The following is a 20,035-nucleotide window of genomic DNA, read 5'->3' on the forward strand; positions in this document are numbered from 1 at the left end:
TTCTAGGTGATTCAAACTGAACAGGAAGTGGTATATTTCCACAGGTAATCTCTACTCCATCCCTTTCCTTCCTAGTCATGAATTCTGATCTGTTTGTTTTAAATTTGTCTTATTTTTACTTTGTGCACTGCATGCATGCAGTGCCCAATGAGGCCAGAAGAGGGCACCAAACCAGAAGAGGGACAACCATTTCAGATGGTTGTGAGCAGCCACGAGGGTGCTGGGAATTGGATGTGGGTTCTGTGGGAAAGCAGCCAGTGCTCTTAACCTCTGAGCCACGCCTCCAGCCCTGACCTACTGCTCTTCAGAAACAGTTTTTATACTTTTTGCTTGAAAGAAGGTGAAGCAGGTGCTCCCATGAGCACGGGCAGTAACAAACGAACCAGCCAAGGCAGAGACAGGAAGCTCTGCAAAGGAAGCCCTGGGTGCACACCCTTGTCCTTCTCCTCCCCTGTGGTAAGACAACTGCATTGTGTAAATCAGCACAGCCAGCCCCAAGCTCTTAGCAACAGCAGCTGTCACCTGTGACAATGCTTAACCCTGAACGGGGACCATCTGAGAAGTCTGAGGGGCCATTCCTTTCACCAGCTCCAGGGAGGCCAAGGATGAGCTATGATTAGCACTCTATACTAATATTCCCTGGATTACTACTCCAGAGAAAACCCTAGCAGACACCATCCCACTGCCTTCTTCAAAGGCTTCCAGGGCTGAGGGACAGTGGAGCAGGAGGCAGAAGCTAGTGATGAGACCACACACTGGTCCAACACTCATGGCCCCCTCCGCTCACTGCCACATGGACAGAAGTGCAAATTACGTAGCCTGCCCATCAGTCCAGCAACTCACTTGCCCAGATCGCAAACTTCGGGGTGCTCAGAACAGTTTGGGGTGTCACGGCACAAGGAGCTGCCAGCTTTGGGGGCACAGCGTGCTGGGGAACAGGGAGAGGCAACACACAGTCAGTGCTGGTAAAGCCGTGTTTATTGCCCTGCTCTGTGTTCCACAAGGTCTGCAAGACAACCCAGTGTGAGTGGCACACACCTGCTCTTGGAAATGCCGCAGTGGCACAGTGAACACCGCCCCCGCCCCACCGACGACATGACGAGGGTGAAATCTCAGCAGAGATGACAGGGCAGGTCTCAGCCAGCAGTTCCCACCTCCTGCAGCAAAAACCGTCATGGGCAAGCGTCCTAGACAATAACCTATCAGCGCCACAGTGGACTGAGAACAATGTCAGGCCACACTCTGGTGAGTCTTTTTACTTCTTTCTCCTCTTTGTTGAATACAGCTTCTCTTCAAGCGGGACTGGGACTATGCCGCCACATTCTTTTACTTCCTGGGTCAGAGGGTGCTTCACAATATTTGGTCTAACCACATCGATGTCTCGTGCCAAGTGTTCCAATATGTTTTCCACAGCACTTGTTGGGGCATAGAAATCCACCAAGAAATACCTGCAACAAGACAGAAGTGGGTGAATTCCTGTATCTGAAGGTCAGCACACCTCTTTGTTCCGTGGTGTGACCTTCACTCTCCCAGACAGAGATCACTACTCCAAGCCTCCTTCCAGACTGCATCTCTCACTGCATCCCTGTAAACGTCAGTGGGAGCCACCTTCACAGCGGCAGGAAGGCTGTGACACCAGGTACAGCAGGAGTAACACAGAATAGGTGTGAGACTGTGTACGCACAACTTTCTACCCTATCAACGACAATGATTTCACATCTTCTACTGATTCTTCCTGTGGAAACACTTATTAGATGGTCCTCTAATTTCCCAAGGATTTCACCTGTGACTCAGTTCACCTAAGAGAATCAGGCCGCCTACCAGGTAGCCAGCCACTTTGCACAGTAAGGAAAAGGACAAAGGGCAGACTCCCACCTGGTGCTCACCTTAGGAACAGGAACTAAGCCTATGCAACATTAATCATTCATGTCAGCCTGATGCTGAATGACAGAGAGACAGACAGACAGACAGACGTGCAGCAAAACCAAATCAACACCCTGCTGGACAATGTCACAGGACTGTCCTCTGCCCACCCCGATGTCTACACTCTGAAGTAGCCGAGTGTCACTGTGCACGCCAGCATTCAAGATGCAAAGGCAGGGCAGCACCTCAGGTCAAAGCCAGCTGGCCTCTACAGTGAATTCACAGCCTGATCATATCTCAGAAACCAAGAGCAGGCGCAGAGTGTAGGCCCCATTGTGCTGCTTGATCTGGACAGCGTGGGTAGACCGTGAGCAGGACACTCCAAGGCCTGGCCATGTTCTAGCTGGCTGAGAGCTGTCTTTGTAGCCCGCACTCTCCCAACTCTCAAAGCACAGCCCCACCAATGTTCCTCTCGGTGGTCACACCTACTTCTCAGGTCTGTGGTCTTCTCACCCCACAGCCATGCTCTGAGCAGTCACGGCTTCCCCACGAGCACGGCAGACATGTTTACTGTCCACCACTTTTATAACAGGACCTGGGCAGGAGGTCTCTGCCCGCTGGCTAGACTCTGCTGCACGGTGCAGAAAGGCGCGCTCTCTCTATGGCCGTTCTGTGTGCACAGGCTTATGCCCTGTAAACAACCAGATGAAGCTCTCTGGGTCACCAACAGACAGACAAACAGAAAAGACTTGAGCACTGAGAGGAGCCAGAGGTGAAGAACAGAGGCAAGCAGGCCGATCTGACTCACAGTTTCAACAACTCAAACAAAAGACCAACCAAGTTCATTTTCAAGTTCAAATAGATACCAAGAATGTACAACAGCCGAACACCTCTGATAGAGAATAAAGCTGAACAAGCACCACCTCTTTTCAAGACGTAAAGAGCAATAGTGATGCAGACGCCATGACCACTCAGAGCTGTAAGGACCTCATGACCACACGGACCCATGGGACCTCATGACCACTCAGAGCTGTAAGGACCTCATGACCACTCAGAGCTGTAAGGACCTCATGACCACACAGACCCATGCAGACCTCATGACCACACGGACCCATGCAGACCTCATGACCACACGGACCCATGCAGACCTCATGACCACACGGACCCATGGGGACCTCATGACCACACGGACCCATGCAGACCTCATGATCACAGAGACCCATGGGGACCCATGTGGATGCCATAACCACACGGACCCATGTAAAGACAAGATGGAGGAAAAATGTCTTCTCAACAAGCAGTGGTTCGCCAATTCTGTGTCCTTAGTGCCTGAAAGAGTGCAGTCTGTTCCATACTTGTGTTCCATTCAGGAAAATTAGCTCAAAGCTGGAACAGGGTGAAATCAAACACCCAATTTCTAAAAGAAAGCAAGCCTTTCTGACCTGGGGATTAAGCCAAGTTCACCAGACAGCACAAAAAGTACAATTACTAGGAGAGCTCACCAAAGGAGACCACCAACGTTAAAGACGGCTCCTTAAGTGAAAGGACAGGATCTGCTAATTATATCACTAATAAAATACCTGAGCCCAGCATACAAAGAACTCTCAAACTTTAATTAAAAATATCAACAAATTAATTTAAAACAAAAACAAAATAGGCCTTAATTTAAGAAGCTGTAAATGGAACAGACCAAAGGAAGACCTTGATAAAGTACAGGAAAAGACGCTTGAAAGTAAACCAATAAGATACAACTTAGAAGCAGAGAGTTAACCCTCAAAGCCCCTCAGGCAGGCACTTCCTAAATGTTCCTACAGCACCAACTAGAAACTCAGTATTCAAGTACAGGAGCCTGTGTGGGACATTTCTCATCCAGGCTGCCATACCCCATGCCTCAAACGACCCCTCCATGCTAATGGCCCGTATCTCTTACTCACCCATTTCAGTGTGGCCACCTGGTGACAGCTGGGATGCTTTAACCCAACTCAGTCCCCAGCATTTCTTTTGTCCTGTTGTCCATTCGTTCCTTTACTTGGCATTTATCACAATATTCTTCCCAACTACATCCCCGCCACACTGGGCTGACAGCAGTGTCTTCTGAGCACACCCACTCTCTCTAAGAGGACTTTTTTTTTAAACTTTGTGTCTCCTGCTTTGGTGCATGCACAGCCCTGCACTAACAGGGGACAAGGAGGGACTGATTCTGTTCCAGCACTACTGTCAGCTCTACGACGCCCCAAGCCTTTCCTCTCTAAGTTCTGACTTCTGCTTTCCTATGATCCGGAGTCCATGTATTTAAAGACGACCGTGGCTTTAGCAACAGAAAACAGTAGCAGTGCTTTCTCCCACTTTCCACTCGACTGCCTCATAGAGTCCTCAAGCACACCTGTAGGCAGAAAAATCTTGACGGTGTGAGAGAAAGTACATTTACAGATGCTCAACCAGTCAATGGCCGCAGTCTTCCTGGTCACTGCTTACCAGACCATCCGAACGCACACAAAGCTTTAGTGCACACACTCTGCAGTAAGAACAGAAAGAATGCCCAGAATGGAAGTACAGAGCCAGATCACGTCTCTTCGACATCTTCTGAGGAGAAGGGTGGAGGGCAGTAGAACCCTGTGTGCGTCAGCCGAGGAAACGGAAGAAGAGGACATGAGGCTGAGTGTCAGTCTGGGCCCAGCATCCTTCTCTACACTATGGGTTCCTATGCAGTCTCTCTCAACTTCGCAATCCAATGTCAAGAAGAACAGAGACTCAGGAGGCTTCTATGGCATCCTCCCTCACCCTGCTGCGTGTGTGGCCGCAGTGAGGATCAAACAGATCAGTCTTTCCAGTCCCAGACACATATGAAACTCCTGACAATGCTGGGACCAAAAGAGTTACAGAATTATGGGCTGTAACTGATAGGAAAATATAGCCCAATTCCTTCATTTGAGGAAATGACAACCAGAAAGGGAAATGGTCTACTTTTCCCACAGTGTACCGTGAAAGCCAGGGCTCTAGACTGCAGCTCCTGGATACACCTCATCTCTTGATACACACAGTACTGGCATTCTGGAGGCTTCTCAAGGATAAACCATAAGCTTGGAGGTCTTCAGAATTGGTAGTTTTCTGGCTTCTGGGGGTCTCCATTGCTATAATACCCTGTGACCTCTACCCTTTAGCTCACTTCCACCGGTCCATTGGCAAACCCAAACAAGAGCTCTGGCCAAACTGCAAGTGGGTTTGTGCCCACAACCACAGCATGTGACTGTCATCTCAAGCTTATCACATTGTTGATCTGTGCCTGGGGCTGATGTGAGCAAAGACTGTTTCTACTACCCTGGCTCTTCATTACACCATGGAAATTTCCATGAAAAGGAAACACCCAACAGAGAAGGGGAAAGTAGAGATGGGCAGATATACTGTATTTACCTCTCCTTGAAAGCCAAACAACCTTCACCACCTCTTCCTCTCCTTCCTCCGCCTCCTCAAGGTCCAGGCATACTCCACCTGTATGCCTGAGTGGCTCAGTCTGAGCACGTGGCTTCTCACACAAAAGAGAGTTGCAAGGTCCCTTGTTGCTTTCACAGTATCCTTTTTTTTTTTCTTAACTATTATCTAAACTAAGCAAATGTGTACAGCAGAAAAACCAGATGCACAGGCTCCAGCCTTTTAGGACAGTCCTTTGGCCAACTGACATTTAAAAAGTCACCCAGGTTTGGTGCTAGGGCTCCTACAGCTTCCACAAAACCCTCCAGGCCACGCCCATGCACACTCAGTTGTGGGCCCCAGACAACCGAACACTGAGAGACCACCCCAGACCCGCAGACACAGCTGTGCCACTCACAGAACTGGCCCACATACACGCCCTGGAGGATGAAGAACTTTGGAAGGTAGCATGCTGTCTTTCTCCTGACCACCATAAAGACATAAAACCGAGACCTGTGCTGAGAAGGCAGCTCTGCTATCAACTCCCTACAGCTACCTCAGGCTCCACAGCCAGGTCCAGAGGAGAGATGAATAAAAGAAAAACCCAGGGTCTCCAAGGAAACCAACCTATACCTCACTCACTTTCAGGACTGCAGCCCTACAACGGGAACTGTTGAGCTCAGCAACTTGGGCAGAAACAAAGCTCGGGAGGTCTTGGTGTGGACCTTCCCTTATCTCCATCCGTGTTGCTGTGAGTGCCTCACTCGTGGTAACAGGCCTGGAAGAGGACAAGCCAGTAAAATGGAAACAGAGAAACCCTCTAATTCGTTTCCATTCCCACTTTTATTTTAACCATTAATGGAACCAGTAAGTGGACAGATCATTTTGGAAGAAAAAAATCAGTGTGACAATCTAAAAATCTAATTACAATTCACAACCAGCTTTTTAAAGCGCATGCTGTACACAGAGGACAGCACACAGCAGCAGTCACCCGGGGTGACAGTCCTATGGCACCTTGAACACAGAGCCCAGCAGTGTTTACTTTAAAGGTCTGTTTTCTGCATGTGCTTCCAACTAGACAGAGCTGTCACTTGCTGCACATCAACACCACAGAGGTGGAAGTGAGGGGCTCACTGCCTCCAAGCAGGGAGAGGTGGGGCCCAACAGGTTCACGATTCTAAAGTACATCTCATTACAGATGCAATGTTCCAAAGTAACTGCTTCTGCACAAAATGATCTGCAGGTAGCAACTTACCCTCCTCTGAATTTAAGTCACTATAGCACCACCAAACTCTCCACCACAAAGAGCAGGGCTCCAGAGATCTGAAAAGAACTAGAGAAATGGCTTCATATGATTTCCCACAGTCAGTCCTGGGAAGAATGCCTCCAAGCCGGCTCTGCACAGCAGTGCTCTCCCAGGGAACCAGCTTCAGACCAGCCACGCCTCTAAAAGCCAGCCCTCACTCTTCAGCACCAAAAGGTCAGAGTCTGATACAAGGCTATGTTGCTGCCCAGGGCTGAGCCCCCAACCCCACTGCTAGAGATGTTGGGGAAAGAAACATGTCCAGGTAATGTTCTTAGATATAAAGGCCACAATCTTCAAACTCCACTTGTCTGTACCCCACAAAAAGAGCTCGCTTAAACTGGAGTTATATTCTTTGTCACTGTCCCTCTCAGATATCCTCCCCTTCCCAGTGGCACACAGTGGAATTTTCCACTGAATTGCTCAGTGGCTCCCAGTGGGTGGGGGAGGTTGGGAGGGTGGGAGGGCTCTGCAGCACCAGAGCATCTTGGAACCTGTTTGTTTGAACACAAGAGTTGATCTGTGTGGATGCCTGTTCCTAGACTGTGTTGGTTAAACCTTTCTGATTTCATACTTCACAAAGGCAGCGGATTATTCACCTTAATGCCAAAGGCTGCCTACAGACAAACGCCATTTTTTTTTCTACCTATCTGTTGGCTCTCATGTATTTTAAAAAGTGAGTAATTCTACAAATCTTAGGGGAAATGCCACTTAAAAGAAACCTTCAGGATACAGCATCCCCATCCCAAAATAAGCCGCAAAGCATCTACACACAGAAAGGGAGCCATGGCACAGGCCTTGACATGACGCTGGCAGGAAAACATAAGAGCACAGAATGTTACTAAGAGGAAAACTACAGGAGACTCGGTCTCCTCTAGAAAGGGTGCCAGCGCTCTTGGAGTAAGTAAGCTGCAGACACACGTGGGAGCAGTCAGTAAAATTCCACTCCTTCACCAAAGAGCTGCTTATTCTGATCACTCTGTTCAGCTGTAAACAGAAGGGTACCCTGCACATAGCCAGCAGAGCATTAAGCATCTACCCAAATGTAAGGCCAGAACTCCTTTCACAACCAAAAAGTTCCTATGGACATGGAAGTGAGTCCAGTCTCCTGGTCAGCCGCAGGCCACCTGACGCACGACAGTTCAGCACTGAGAGATGGCCTCCCTCCAGCATTTACTGTAAAGAGCAGCCCTGGAGTGAAGCTGGCTGCTCTGTCTGCAATAGGGTATCACTAGGCCTCAGGGAGATGCTAGCCCTTTTTAGAAAGGGTCAATAAAACATCTACTCCCGTTGCTCCCTCTGCAATGTGTGACAACCAGGGATACCCACAAAGGTTCCCGCTCCACCAAACAGGTTCAAGGTGAGTCTGTGGAAGCCTGAGTGGGACTAGCAGCTCTGGGTTGTACTCCAACGGCTTCCAGGCACTGCCTATGACACCGGTGGTAACTGAAGCCAGGGCTTCCATCCAGAACCCAACCACTCCACTGGGCTACACATCAGAAGGATCTGTTACAGCCTGCTCTGGTATATGATCATGATCCATCACTGATAAGAGTGACCAGACCAGGCTCCATTTGGAGCCAGGCGGAACACACAAGAACATTTTTAGTAAGTTTTAGATGATTCTCAGCTGAGCATGAATACCCCCGCCCCAATTCTATGACCCTTGGAGACAGTGAGTACTTGATCTGTAGACTGGCCTGGGAATTGTGCCATCAAGGTGTTGTAGAGAGCAAGCAGGTTCCCAGCAGCAGACTTGCAGGCCAGGCTCCAGAACATACCTGTTTCTCAAGGACCCAACCAAATTAGTATGTGCAATAATGACATTTTTCTTCTTGGCATAAACTGGTTATAGACCTGGCATTATGAATAAATAATAATATCAGAGCCATTTTAAGTGTACCTTCCTCGTCTTAGGGAGGCAGTCCAGCTAACCCTCCAACGACAAATCTTTCCCCACCTAAGCACTTTTCTCTTTACTCTCTTCTTCAGCTGTGGCCTATGCGCAGCAAGGCACCAATGGGGGACCTGAGAGAAAGGCAATGCACTGCTCTGTCCCACTGAGCAGTAGCCGTGTGGCAGACTCCCTGCCCGTGTCTGGCACTCCTGCAGTGAGAGCAACTCTATTCACATTCCCCCTGCTGCTACCTAGCTAGCACACGCACCAAGACACCCAATCCACGGAAAACTGTGACACCAGCAACCCTGACAAGGCCAAGCATCATCTGAGACCTGTGGAAGCCATCACCTATAGCTCATGGTCACACAGCATATGAACGTGGCTCCTGGAGGACATATAGGCTTAAGTAATTAATCACACACACTGACTCCTACATACAGTGTCCGTGCCTTGGCCAAACTCTGAGTACATGTCACAACCTTCAGAGCTCTGAGATGAAACAAAACTTTAAATGCTAAACGTGTCATCGTCTAGCCAATCTTGTTTGTTAGCTATTTCCAGTGCAATTTCTATGGGATATCATGGTGTATTACCCACAATACATACAAGCGATCTGTCAAATAGGGAAAATGCCTACAACAAGGGAGGCTAGGCTTAATAACTCTGAAGAATCCGACTGGCCTCAAGCTCTCTAAGGCAGGCAATAAGAAACCTTTACTCAGGCAATTCTAAGTATACTAGACACACAGGGTTGTTTAACAAAAAACACTGTGGAAGACATTGATTACTACATAGAAATAAAGTGTTACGTTTGGGTTGGCAACAGGGCTCAGAGGGGAAAAGTTTGCACACAATCTCCACCACTTGAGCTCAATTCCTACATCCTACAAGGTGGCAAGAGAGATCCAACTATCAAGAGTTGTCCTCTGACTTCCACACATGCTCCATGGCTTGCACAGGCCTGCACTCTTACACACACACACATACACACACACACACACACACACACACATACACACACACTCACTCACATAAAACAGATGAGCACTTCTTACAGAAAGGCTCCTCACCACAGATATGCCAATGTGTCTATAGAGATAAAGGTCATATAAGGCCCCACGAGTAACTGATATCACACACCCAATGTTTGTTCTGAATCTCCGTAGATTAGTATTCAGATAAAAGACTTTGGAAACAGGACCTTCAACAGATAAATGTAGGCAGTGACTGTTCTCAGCAACACAAACCTAAAACCTGAGGTCCTCCTCGCGGCACCTGTTCACAGTTCACACACGTAGTGAACTGAGGTACCTACTTCTGTGCTTGCTAACAGTGCACACATGAAGTAAACTGCAAAGCCCCTTTTTTGCTAGGGGTTCTTCCTCTACTTTTTCTCTCCTCTCTCCCCCTCTCTCCCTCCCTATCTTTCTCTCTTCTTCCTTATCTCCCTCCCTCCCACCCTCCCTTTCTCCATTGCATGCACATGCACTCGAGCGCGCACACACACACACACACACACACACACACACACACACACTCCATCCTTGTTATGACTGTGGAAGAAGCCCAGCCACTGGTACTTTCTGTTTCCTAGCAACACTCGGGCAGTCTGGCAAGGCCCTCACAAGAAGCTGAACACAAAACAAGGCAAGGCAATGACGTATCTGCAGTGTGAGAATTCCCAGACCACTTGAGTCTGAGACACACACCGTGATGGTGCCCCCAAGAAAACTCAAACATGAGACTTGAAATTCAATACCCAAGGACATCCACAGATGCTGGTGACTGCAGAACACCTTCAGAAATGTCCACGCTGTGTGGAGTGGACAGATCACCTCTGTGTGGCTGGCTCCAGCTCTAAGCCATAGAAAACTACTTTGCCTATGTATGTGTAACCTGAGGTATTCTGAAGGCAAAAGTTCTGATGCAGAAAACAGAGCTTCCCCCAGCAGGAGCCTGTAGGCTGTCACTCTGTTCGTGGCTTTCTGTTCTGACCCACATGGTGTGGTCAGTGTAGAATCCCAATCCCAGACACAACAATGCTTTTGTGAGTGGTACCTGAAGGACGCCCAGCACACCTGGGACCTAATGGCAGCAGCACTGTGACAATTTCTAAGATGCAGAGTATTCTTTCCCAAGCCCACTCTGAATCCACTTCTTGGGGAAGCTTACCCTCCTCGGCTGTGCTTCTGGCTGTGACTGGAGATCCTGTATGGGAGTGCACGCTCACCCAGGTTTTCCAAGTTTCTCACTATGGCTCCTCGGTCCATCAGGGATTCTATTGTACGCTTCAAAGCAGCAGCAGTCTCTGGCTGTTTTATGTTTTCATTTTTAAAGAGAAAAGGAAAAAAAATCACCATCAATATGAAAACTGGATGATTAAGTCCATACTGCTGGAGGTCTCTAGATAAAAGCAAGTGAAACTGGTTTTAGCTAACTTAAAGTGCAACAGGACAAGCGGCATTTAAGGTGTAAGACGGCTCACAGATACACAGGAAAGAGAGTTGAGGGGCCAGCGCAGCTCCGTGGATCTGGGAGGCAGAACTAACGGCTTCTCTCAGGAGCCTCAACAGGCTCAAAGAGCTCCAGTCACTGTCTGCTCTTGTCTATGACGCAGACAGAAATCCCAGGTCAGCCTATTGGCAGGGCACCTGACCAGCCACAGGTAAGTGGGAAAGGGTTGAATCCCAAAGGAAAATTGGCAAAGGATCCAACCTACACCCTCTAATAATCTACTAAACAATTTACTAATAATATTTAGCTAATGCTCTATGAAAGAGTTTTAAAAAGACACATGTAAGGGGACCAGACAACAGAAAAGGACAGTGATCGTGACACAGACATGTGCATGTGTGTGCACTTGTATGGGTGCACGCAGAGTCGAGGGCTCACTGGCCAGCCTCCTAGCCAAACTCTGGGCACAGGTCTAGTGAGAGAGCAAGTGTCAAAAACGAAGGTGGCAGGTAAAATGTAGAAATACCTAAAGTAAACCTGTGTTCTCACCCCCATCCCACCCCTACAGACACAGGTAAATAAGTGTACACACACACACACACACACACACACACACCATATAAACACAAAGAAACATTCTTCTTAGAAAAGGATCTTATCATATCTGTCAACAAAGAAAACAGCTCCCTAACAGGAAGGCAGCTTAGAACAAAGCAAATTCTTTCACTCTGTCAAGATCAAGCCGTGCGTGAGCGGACTTACTTGTTTTGCTGAAATTTCAAATTAGTCAGTAGTTTAAAGAACACTGAGGGCTGCTGAGATTGTTCAGTGGCTTACGGTGCTCAGTTCCAATCTGAGCTTAATCTCTGGAACCCACGGGGTAGATGGAAAGGCCTGGCTCACAAGTCACCTCTAAGTGCACTGAGGAAAGCGAGCCTACACTCACGCACATTAAATAGAATTTTTAAAGAGAAACTGCGAGAGAAAATATTTTTGGTTATTAAGGTTGCTCAATATTTTTATATACCTTACCTCAAAATAAAGCAGACTCCCAAAGATAGGGCCTCAAACTTTATTTTGACAAATTAAGTTTTATGGGAACACAGCCAGCTCATGCATTTGAAGTGTTTACAGCTGTTTATGCTTAAAGCAGATCTGTAGTTACAACAGAGACCAGATGCCCCCACCAACCTGATAATTACTAGGTAGCCAGCCTCTGCTCTATACTGTGAAGGGGTGAGGAAACCAGCAGGGCCTCAGTCCATTCACCCTAAAAGGCACCAGAAGTCACGGAATAGCCAGTGCCCGAGTTTAGAAAGAGAATTCCCAGCAGACGGGTCAGCAGGCTGATGAACAGTCAGCCCCAACTTGCCATAGGCTCACAACCAATTCCCTAACTCACATGTCCATGGACCATTCCTAGCCTAACTCACATCTTGAGACATATGGCCTTGTGTAGTGCTGAAGAATCCACTGGTAAAAAAGCTAGTGCCTATCTGGAGTTATGTTACTGTAGCATTCTGCCTACAGTAGAGCCTAAAACAACAGCAGTTTGTCTGTGCCAAGCCCCCCTACACCTGAAGCCCCAAATCCAAAGCTAACCTTGACTATTCAAATACCTAACTCCTGGCCAGTTAACCAGAAGTCTTGCTGATGAACTGTCAACAGTCAACTAGCATATATCAGATGTTTCGTGCACTACATGCGCTGAAAAACCTGATATCCAACAATCACCTTGCTACAGCAGAGCTCAGAAAGGAATTACTCATGGTGGTCAGCTTCATTCTGGGCTTTACGCAGACTCCTGGTGACACCCGAGCTCACTGTAGGAGCAACAAAAGAGCTCACTGCACTACAAGACCTGGCTGGGAACCACGGTCCTGTTACACAGCACTCACTCACAGGTGCACACACACAACTTAGACTTTGCCTTTAATTCCCCTGACACTTTCAACTAAAAATGTGCTGTGTCATTTCAGCTTGTTTTTTTGTTTTGAGACAGGACCTTACTCTGTAGCCTAGGTTAGTCTAGAACTTACCAGGTAATCCCAGCTGGCCTCAAATTTTTGACAATTATCTGCCTCAGCCTCCCAAATGCTGGGAATACAGAAATAAGCAAGTATGCCTGGCAAGTATGCTAACTTCTAAACTTGTACAGTTGATCTGCATTTTATAATAGTAAACAATACAACACATTGTTATCTATTTTATGTATTCACCAATTTTTTCTTATTTCTTTCCCACAGTTCCAAGCTTTACCTGATGGCTAAAGATGCTAAACACATCTTGAAGTGTTTACTGATCATCTGTGTTTGTGACTTTGACAACTGTTCCGTGGATTGGTTCACTTGCTGATTACAAAACTGGGGGTTGGTATTTAACGTCTGTAGTTCTTTATACATCCTAAACATGACCCATCTGACACAGAGGTGTTAGACCTGCTCCCATCTGCAGCCCATCTTTGTACTATGCTGAGAGCTCAGATCCCTTTCAATTTCATGGAACCCCACTAGCAAATACTTGGGTTTACTTCCTGTGCCGTTGAGTCTTTTTGCCAGAAAGTTCTTGCCTGTGCCTGTAGTCTGAAGTGTTTTCCCTAATGTCTCCCTTAGCATCTCGTGGTTTATATTATTGTCATTTATTCACTTTGATTTTTGTGCAAGATTAAAGACAGGAATGTGACTTCATTCTTTTGCATGCTGGGTAACCAGAAGTTACCACTTTTTCAGTGTGCTTTTCACACCTGGGTAAAAAATCAGGGTACGGTAGCCACATGGGCTCATTTCTAGGTTCTCCATTCAGTCCCACGGGGTCTACAAGTCTGCTTCTGTGCCTGCAGCACGCTGTCTGTCACTATGATTCTGTACTGTAATTTTAACTCAGATATTATGGTACTTCCAGAGTGTGCTGTCTGCTTAGGACAGATTTGACTAGACAGGGTACTTTATTCTCCATGTGGATTTTAGAATTCTATTCTCCTAGTTGTACTTTGTTAGGGGCTGCACTGAACCTATAGACTGCTCTCAGTAACATACCCAGTTCTAACATTAATCCTATTGATCCATGGCATAGAAAAATCTGCCCTCTTCTACCACTGCTTTCAATTTCTTTGGTGTCTTTCAAGTTTAATCTATGTAGCTGGCTTATCCCTACAGTTTTTGTTGCTGCTGCTATGTATGAAGAACGGGTACTTTCCTAGCAAGTTCACTATTGATCCAGACAAAGAGCACCGATCTTGTGTTGACTGTACCCCGATACTTTCCTAAAGCACACATCAGCTTTGGAGTGCACAGGGTGCCTTACACAGTGTCATGGCATGCACAAACAGGTCAGTGTGACTTTGTCCTACTGCAGCCTCTGAACGTTCTGCTCTTTCCTGTTGCTCTGGGTAAGAGCTCAAGTACGACACCAGAGGAAATCTGCCTCATTTCAGAGTGTGTAAGAAATGTTGTTTTTCTCCTGTTAGCGCAACGTTGACTATACACTCACGACAGTCTACCATGCTGACAATGTTCTTTCTGGTCCTCATTTGCCCACAACTGCCAAAACTTTGATAAAGACCTTTCTTGCATCAAGATGGTCACCATGATGTCTGTTTTTAAGTTTATATTATGAATTAAACCCACAGATTCATATATATACCATCCTACAACCTTGAAATGAAACTAACTTGGTAGTAATGTGTTTTTTTTTTTTTCTTGACTTCTGTCTTGAATTAAGTTTGCAAATATTTTGTTGAGAAGTTTTACATTTATGCTCATCAGAGAAACGGGTCTCTTTGTTCTGCCCCATATGGTGCTGACATCAGGCTAACACTAGCTTTTGCAGAAAAAGTTCTTTTGCTTGCTATCTAGAGTTGAGAAGTACTGCAGTTGGTCTACCTTAAGTTTGATGGACAATTCCACGGGGCACTGAGATCATGTTTTCTTATCTGTTGGATAAACTGTAATGTGAACATCTGTTAATTCCAATTGCCCTATGATGTGATTTAACTCCTTTGTTGACTGAGTTTTGAAGACCTGTAAGAGTGGAGTATTAAAGTCTCCTGTCATTACTGTAACAGAGTCTTTAGTGTTTGTTTCAAGAAATTGGGAGCCCAAGATTTAGCACATCTATATTTACAATGGTTCTATCAGAAGTAGTTTCTCTCTTCTGACTAGTTTTGGTATGGAATTAGCTATACCAGCTTCTTTCCAGCCTCCATTTTTTGGGCAAGTTGACTTTTATCCTTTGACTTAGTTTCCTGATATCTTTGCCAGCGAAATGTTTAAGGCAACAGATAGCTGCTCTTATTTTCTAACCCAGTATGTCTGCATCTTTAACTGGTGAGTTGATGCTGTTTCCACTGAACGTTATCACTGAGGGAACTGATGCTCTCTACAGTTCCGTGGGCTGTCCATCTAGCTGAAGTATTCGAGGCTGTTCTCTTCCTCCTGTGCTGGGCGGGATGCACTCCTCCCATCATGCTCCGGTACTAAGTCTCCTCCTGCTACTCAGCAGGACACTGACTGCAGTAGCAAATCCAATGTTTTCACAGTTGTCCCAGTAATGCAACAGACTAAAGACGGTATTTGACTAAATCCTGCAAGATTTATAGTGCAGGCATACCAAATGGTCACTCTGCAAAGCATAAAATCATTTACAGTATTCAGTAACAGTTATGGGCAAAGCACCCACCAACCTTCACTGTGCCACTTGAACATGATTTACAAGGAGTGAGGGAGGAGTTGGGGATTTAGCTCAGTGGTAGAGTGCTTGCCTAGCAAGTGCAAGACCATGGGTTCGGCCCTCAGCTCTGGGGAAAAAAAAAAAAAACACAAAATAACAAGGAGTGAGTGAGCTGTAGAAGAGAAGGTTGTGTACACACCTTTGCTACTAGCTGCCAAGTTCCCTGGTACCAGAAATGGAAGTCAAGCCTTTTGAAACTGTCATTTTGAGAGAATCAGGAACAAACCAAATACTATTCCTTATGGCTCAAAATACTTATCTGGAAACATTGTTTTCAAAGTTTCTTCCCACAGATAAGTATGTCCAAGTTGCTCACTATGAAATCTACCCCCAGGGGACAGACAGGGCTGCGAAGCGGACTCCTGTTAAAGCACACTGCAGGCAGGGAGACCGTCACTGACAAGTGGCTGATTAAAGCACAGGCAAAACTCACATGAGAGGAAACATCATTGGCAGAGCTCAGAGAAGAGACAGCCACTGTTAAGTGGTAGGTTAGAGAAAGCAAAGTTCAGCCAGCCCCTGAAACAGAGTAGCAGCTAAAGTGATAAAAAGGCGCAGGAGAGCAGGGAGACAGGAGCTGCAATGTGGGGCAGTCAGTATGGAAGCCACTGAGTTGTTTCTGACTCACAGCAGTGTTCTGTTGATGGTTTCAGATTCTTCAGAACTCACCTACAATGCTGCTAAACAGTAAGCTGGGGGGGGGGGCAACCCACTAGTGTTCATTAGCTTAATCCATCTCACCAACACCTAAACATCACAACTTTGTGCTAGGAACACAAAAGCCATCCTCCCGCTCTGCAGAGTGGCTAAGTTTCTCAGTTACCCACCAAGCTGCTTCAGTTGTAACCCACTTCCCCTCCTACTGTTCGTCTCCATTACTAACTTGTGCTGACCAGTCTCTGGCAACCAGTCTGCTCTCTTCCCCTGTGGGGCTGACATTTTTAGCTTCTTCAGAAGTAAGCTCCTGAGTGTGTCCTGTGCCAGCTTAGGACATGCAATGATGTACCCTTCAGACTCCTTTCTGGTGCAGGTGAATGAGAGCTTTTCTATCTGAGCATTTCACTATGTATCTCTGCATGTCCTCTATCCGTCGCTCACCTCTGATGGCCTCAGAGACAGGTTCCGCGCCTTGTCTGTACTGAACATTGCTGTCACACATGGAGAGTTTCCCTGATATATTGATTGCTTCTGTCAGATTCAGCCCAGAAGTGGGGTCATTGTGTCACATGGAGATTCTGCCTAGTGCTTCTTCATTGACTACCATTCTGTGTGAGAGTGATGTGTAGGTGTGTGTGAAAACCTGACGGCGCCAGTTCTCTCCTACCTTTATGTGGGTTCGAAGGATCCCACTCAGGTCCCCTGGCTCACCCAGACAATTTCCACCTCCTGAGACATCCCGAAAACCCCAAAGACATTTTCGCCTTGTTGTAATGACCTCATGGTGGTAAATGTTACACTGCTAAGTTAAAGAAACCACTTAAACAAGCCCTTGCCCGGTCCACACACTACATGTCTCAGGAAACTTCTACAGTCAGGGTGGCCTTCTGAAGGCTGGAGCTTCACTGAGGACTGTGACACTTCCACTTCCAGTCACGTTTGTACTTACCCACCGTGAGACGACACACCAACTAAGAACAAGTGTAACTAGAAAAACAATTAGCTTTAGATTCTCCTCCACGACGGTCTCTCTGCCTGTGTTCTGTCCTTCCTGTTAGGTTCCCTTGGTCCTTTCTACAGTATACTGTACACGCTTATAGCTGTTTATGTATATGCGTGTGTACACATGCACACGTCATAGACTGGGATCTGCATAGGGAGAACACAGGTCTTTCTTTTGGAATCTGAGTGGCCTCATTTAGACACAGAGAACTTTTCTGTGTCTGATTTAAGGAATAAATCTTTTCTTTGTGGTACTACAGCCGTCCGTGAGAGCAGTCTGAACAGCAGGCCCAGCAGGTGGCTTCTACTTCTTCATCAGGAAACAAGACCAAATCTCAGGTGCCCATGTTTACCATTCTAAGAACATTCCACAAACCCAGGATCCTCTTCTATCTTCCCACCCTCTTCCAGATGAATAAAGGATGAGAGACAACAGGCATAAGTCCTGGTTACTATGGCAGCAAGTAAGTGAAATGCCACAGCTCCCGAAATAGGCGGTGAGAGCAGGGGTCAGGTGGAGACTGATAAGGAGCGAGCTTGCTGATGGCTGTCTGTTATTTCAACCTCTTCCCATGTGAAGAACAGTCCTGAGTGCCAGAGATGCTATGGGAGGGTTGAAGCAGCAGGGAATCCGACAGCATAAAGAAATCCTAGTTAGGTTCTGCGCATCTTCTCGATGTCAGGGCAATGTTCAGAAAAATATCAATTAGATGACTCTATTAAGTATTCTTTACTTTTTTTTTTTTTTTAACTAAGACAAACAAATCAGAAACAGGCTTTGGCACATCCTGCTGAGCAACAGGACACAAGAGCCCGTCAACTAGACAGGGCAGAGGTGCTGCAGCTCAGACGATGGGGCAGAGGTACTTCATTTATTCTTTTACCATAGAAAGCAGGGCAGATACACCAAGGTCATAAAAGCACCTTTTTTGAAAAACAAAAATTTTAGGAACAACTTTGTCCCTTGAGATATTTGTAAGACATGTGCCTTTCCTCAGTGATCCTGTGAGCATTCCACTACTGGAATCACTGCAAATTCCTTCTCCTAAACAAACCTCTTCACGTCCCTGGAGATGAGGAGCTGAACACGCATCTGATGAGCACATAGGTCAGAGCCCAGAAGTATGAATTGCTTACTGTTTGATCCAACTGGAAAGGAGGAAGGGATCAAATAGACAGAAAACATAAGAAATAACAAAGAAAATCTTTGCTGCAAAGAAGAAGCAAATCCTAATTTTTGAAAGGCAGAAATGCACAATAAAGCAAATGCACTTCCTGACTCAAAACCAAAGATAGAGAGCAAGTGTGAGGAACAGCCGGGGTGAGTTAGGACAGCAAGGACGGTGGTCAGTCAGTTACTGTGCCTTTGGGTTTCTAGAGCATGCAGAGGATTTAGAGCTACAAAAATTCAAAGACTCTGAAAATCTATGAAAACAGGGTCAGCAAACCCTAAGTCTTGCACACCTTTTGGCATGGCTATAGGGAGCCTGCCGCAGTGTAATAGAGACTTCCACGGGGACCGGAGGGGAACAAGTCAAAGAGCAGCAGTCTCCATTTGCTGCATGTATTTTCTCTGCAGTGCTCTGCCATACTCGGACTTCATTACTGCCTGATGCCATTGATGTCACAACTCAACAAGGTCCTCAACATGCTGGACTGGGAGGTGGCATGAGGGATGCAAGCACCAAGTTCCTGAACTTCCCAGTTACCACTATGACTCAAAGGAACTTACACTCTTCACGAATTATTGTCTCTGTTACTTTGTTATAGTGGCAGAAAACAAAGGCAATGTTTTAAAATTATGAGTCTATTTACTTCTGTAGAGGATGGGGAAAAATTATCAGAGAGAACTTTTGAGGGAAAACCTGAGTAATGAGATCTTTAGATAAAACTCCCCAGAACAAGGATGGACTGAATGGGAGTGGAATGAACATTATTAGGGCAGGGAGGTTAGCATCGTTCTATTGCTAGTGAATACGATGGATGGGTGGATGGATGGATGGGTGGATGGATGGATGGATGGATGGATGGATGGATGGGTGGGTGGATGGGTGGATGGATGGATGGGTGGGTGGTTGGATGGATGGATGTGTCTGCTTCCTAATGAAAGTCAATTATTTTCAAAAATGTATTTGAAATCCCCAAATCCATATTCCTAGCACTTTTAAAAGCCATTTACAGACATCCATGTATGCCACCTGCCGCACACATTCCCAGCAGAAGCAGAACAAGGTGGTACCCCACCCTGTGTTGGCTCTCATTCTGTAAGCATCCATCTTGCAGTCTGTTTAACACAGCGATGGTGTGGCTCTTTGTTGCTGCTCTTTGTACACGGATGGTTTCAGATATTATACTTGCTTTTTGTACACGGATGGTTTCAGATGTTATACTTGCTTTTTGTACATGGATGGTTTCAGATGTTATACTTGCTTTTTGTACACGGATGGTTTCAGATATTGATATTAGTTTAAAAAAACAAAAGAAACCTAAGTGTGATAATGACATTGTCTACAGACAACAATGGGCCTCCAGGAACATGTTAATTGCACAGAACATGGGTATGAGTTGTGGAGCTGTTGGTCTCAAGCTGAATCCTAACACACCTGCTATTTATACTAAATGTGGTGTCTTAAGGTAAAATAAATTTTATCAGTTGATAAAAATGGGTTCACAGAAACCTGGCCAAGGTGAATTAGTAGTCACCAAGTCAGTATGCAAAA

At 46.3% G+C, this 20,035-nt stretch overlaps 1 protein-coding gene across 2 annotated transcripts in view; it reads right to left on the bottom strand.

Moving 5' to 3' along the window:
• Positions 1 to 960: 960 nt before the first annotated feature.
• MRPS6 (mitochondrial ribosomal protein S6) overlaps positions 961 to 20,035 on the bottom strand; it is a 48,933-nt gene continuing 29,858 nt past the window's right edge. For both annotated transcript variants that reach the window (XM_080918999.1, XM_080918998.1), the window contains exons 3-4: positions 10,647 to 10,786; positions 961 to 1,448 (exon numbers count right to left, since the gene is read on the bottom strand). In XM_080918999.1, coding sequence (XP_080775125.1) covers positions 1,256 to 1,448; positions 10,647 to 10,786 — 333 coding nt within the window. In that variant the 3' untranslated portion in view covers positions 961 to 1,255. The remainder of the gene's footprint in view (positions 1,449 to 10,646; positions 10,787 to 20,035) is intronic.

This window comes from Micromys minutus (assembly GCF_963924665.1).
Source record: "Micromys minutus genome assembly, chromosome: 7".
In the NCBI taxonomy this organism is placed as follows: Eukaryota; Metazoa; Chordata; class Mammalia; order Rodentia; family Muridae; genus Micromys; species Micromys minutus.